The sequence below is a fragment of the Micropterus dolomieu genome, linkage group LG03 (assembly GCF_021292245.1).
Source record: "Micropterus dolomieu isolate WLL.071019.BEF.003 ecotype Adirondacks linkage group LG03, ASM2129224v1, whole genome shotgun sequence".
In the NCBI taxonomy this organism is placed as follows: Eukaryota; Metazoa; Chordata; class Actinopteri; order Centrarchiformes; family Centrarchidae; genus Micropterus; species Micropterus dolomieu.
In genome coordinates this window covers 16,093,242-16,097,035 of record NC_060152.1, presented here as the reverse complement: position 1 = coordinate 16,097,035, position 3,794 = coordinate 16,093,242, and the positions used below count along the sequence as shown (strand labels likewise).

General features: G+C 38.0%; 1 protein-coding gene across 1 annotated transcript in view; it reads right to left on the bottom strand.

The window, feature by feature from the left end:
- Window positions 1-1,928: 1,928 nt before the first annotated feature.
- LOC123968078 (HLA class II histocompatibility antigen, DQ beta 1 chain-like) overlaps window positions 1,929-3,794 on the bottom strand; it is a 3,787-nt gene continuing 1,921 nt past the window's right edge. The window contains exon 3 of the mRNA XM_046044559.1: window positions 1,929-2,050. Within this exon, the coding sequence (XP_045900515.1) occupies window positions 1,929-2,050 (122 nt within the window). The remainder of the gene's footprint in view (window positions 2,051-3,794) is intronic.

Genomic DNA, 3,794 nt, shown 5'->3' with positions numbered 1-3,794 from the left:
CTGTGCTCTTAGGAACCTTAAGTGCAGCAGAAATTTTTTTGTAACCTTGGCCAGATCTGTGCCTTGCCACAATTCTGTCTCTGAGCTCTTCAGGCAGTTCCTTTGACCTCATGATTCTCATTTGCTCTGACATGCACTGTGAGCTGTAAGGTCTTATATAGACAGGTGTGTGGCTTTCCTAATCAAGTCCAATCAGTATAATCAAACACAGCTGGACTCAAATGAAGGTGTAGAACCATCTCAAGGATGATCAGAAGAAATAGACAGCACCTGAGTTAAATATGAGTGTCACGGCAAAGGGTCTGAATACTTATGACCATGTGATATTTCAGTTTTTCTTTTTTAATAAATTTGCAAAAATTTCTACATTTCTGTTTTTTTCTGTCAAGATGGGGTGCTGAGTGTACATTACTGAGAAATAAAATGAACTTTTTTGATTTTTGGAAAATGGCTGCAATGAAACAAAGAGTGAAAAATTTAAAGGGGTCTGAATACTTTCTGTACCCACTGTATGTTGAATGGGCTACTGAGGAGCACTATGATGATCAACTCTTTAGTTAGGTTTAAGCCCTCTCTTAAAAAATGGCTGAGTGGCCAATTTACATCATGGTAATAATTATAATAAATAGCATGAAATGTTGTCAATATGCTGTTGCTTTAAATTTCAGTTTTTATTTTGCATTGTACAGGCCTATTCAATTTAAGTAAAATTTAGAGAACATTGTTATATATTGTATAGTAATGTTGTGACAGAAATAGTTGAATCATATATAGGAATGTGTAAGGATTAATATTATTGTATAATGTACTGTTTATTTTTAAAGAAAAACAATGTAAGCTACTAATAGCTAACTAGTTGCCTTTTCATGACGCTCCTACCCCTTTGCCCTCCCCAAAAGGATCACAATGGAAATAAGCCGTCTGGCTTTATTGTGTTTTTATCCTTTTGATGGTATTTGTAGTTGGGGCATATATTTACGGTCAGTAAAGAATTTCATTCATTCATTCATGATTGGATGGCTACCTGACTTTTCCTCTAGCACCACCATGAGGCCACAATTTTTATTTTTTCAAATTCTTTTATTATGACCAAATTTCTGTGAAACTAATGGTATTGCCATCAGCCTCAGCTGTACTTCTGCAAACATGCTAAACTAAGATGGTGAACATGGTAAGTATTACCTCCAAAACTTCAGCAGATGTTTAGCTCAAAGCTGCTGTGTCTACGTACAAGCTGACAGAACTGCTAGCTTGGCTGCTTACTCTTGTTGAAGAGCTAGTTAGATATTTCTCACTAAAAACAGCTGCCTGCTGCTGCTGGAAACTAGGTTGATTAGAGCAGAGTTTGTAGGCTGGAAAACAAAAACAAGCTTAAAGAAGCTAAAAGGCTCCACAGAGTTTGAGGAGGAAATGTGGAAGGGGGGTTTGTTAATATGAGCTAAAATAACCTGTTAGAAAAGAGCAAATATTAATGTTGGCCACAACATTGTAGAGATGTACGGAAACCACAGTGCTCTGAGGTGTTACTGAGATCTGGGTTTGTCTTGTTCAACACTGCTTTGAGTTGTTAGACTCATCTATTGTAGCCATATGACGAACATACATTTATGTCGCAGAAAACATAAAAACCATCAGTCATCTAAGGGTAGAAATTATGACAGATCCACTGGATTTGGTCAGGACAGTATTCTCAATGACTCCCAACATGCTTCTCCAACTTAAAGTGTGTGCTCTGGAAATAAACCCTGTAGGAAGATAGATTATAGAAGTGGATTAATGACATTGTGCCACAAATGTTTCAGACAAAGAGAAAGATGATGTTAAATGTAAATGCTTATCTCAGAAAAAACAAAACAAACCAAACATGACACTGAAGTCCAAGCTGATATCATTAGAGCTACACTTTTAACGTTATAATGAATTAGAATTCATCTCTCACCAGTAGATTTCATCTTGTGGTAAATCAGCCCAACAACTACAAAGACCAGACCCAACAACAGCCCTGCCGTCCTAACAACAATCTTATCCATCACAGACTCAGGCATGGGCTCTGAAATGAAAATTATTACAAATGCTGCATCATATCTCTAAACTACAGAGTACCGCTGTATACATTTTGTGCTGTGCAATTATTTTTATTTCTACACTGTGCCAAGACCTCCTGCTGCGACCTGTGCAAGGCCCCATATCAATCTCATCTGTATATAAAAGGTGTACATGTAGTGTGCACATAAGTATTATATCTTGTATTTTTCTAATCTATTTTTATTTAATGTTGTAGCATGGCTAAAACTTAGCTATGAATTTTAATAAATTTATAAAAATTAATACCCAATTATGAATTTTAATATTCAGAAAATATAAAAAATCTCTCGTTTCGGGGCACCACCGGAGTTGTTATTATCCTAGAGTCTCCGGACCTCTAGGTAGCTTTTAATAATTATACAATTATTACTAGTGATCAGTTAGTTAATAATCGCTAAATTATCTTAAATCAATCAGTCAGTCTCATATCTAAAGGATCAATTCTCTTGGCAGGGACGTGGAGATAGTCAACACACACAGTTCTTGATTACAGTGAATTTATTAACTAACTAAAGCGATATAAAAGGGTGGTTAAATACAGGAAAAAAAACAATGGCTGAACAATGAGAAATGGAGGTTCGATTGTGGGAAGCATTTGACTCGTGGCGTTGTCCGACCTTCGTGGGCTTAGCTCAATGAAAAAGCTTAAAAGGGGAACTTGGTCGTTCCTGAATTAGACCAGTGTAACTTAATGGACTGATAACTTTAATCAAAACAAAAGAAAGAAAGCAAATAAAAAAAAAATAAAGTTGCTGTTAAACGAGGGACAAATCGATGTTGCGGCACTTCGCGTGTGTAGCTTCAAGCGAACAAAGACCTGTTGCACTGGTCGAACTCTTAGGGCATTGCCTGGAGAGGCACGCCGGACGCGTGCCGAAGCGTCCAGAGAGCCGAGCGGAAGACCAGAGCACGAGGAGAAGAGAAGAGCTGAGAGAGAGCGAACTACGTCGCGTGTTGCTCTTTTGTTGTATGGAGCGTGGTTCCCCGAGGGGGCGTTTCCGGTTTCCCAAGGGACTGCCTTTCTAAACTTTAATGTCAAAAAAAGAAAAGAAAATCTATTTGCGCGTATTATAATTAAATATTTTCCACAATCAAACCTCAATGGTCAAATGGTTGTACCGTTCTAAGTTAAGCATTTGGTAACAGGAAAACAATTGTCACATTACTGGTCAGGATAAGTGGGTGACATTTATACATTAACGGCATTTCCGACGATGGTGTGTAATACTTATTTCGTCCACTTGGGGGAGCTCAGGTTACATGAGGAAAGCTTAGATTAACCCAAAACAATCTTTCCTTAGGAAATGGGGAATTCAGCCTTAAATTCCAGCTGGATAATTAATAGAGTATAGCATGACATTTCTTTATCATCATTTCTAAAGGAATTGTGTGAGAAAGTATTGTGAACAAGCATTGGTTACACATAAGATGACGGAGTGTCCTTAATCTTGCTGAAAATAAAAACACTGCAAAAGTAACTTGTTTAGATTCTTTTCAGCACTAATATCAACAACAGACAGCAACAAATGCATTGGGTCTTTGTTTATTTAAAGTTTGGCTGTCCTGGATTATGTCACAAGTGGGTGAGACAAGGAGTATCCCTTTGATGGGGTAATGAAACACAGAGCAAGGTCAGTTGCCACGGTTACGTGTGTGTGTGTGTGTGTGTGTGTGTGTATGTGTCGGGGGGGGGGGGGGGGGGTTTGGGG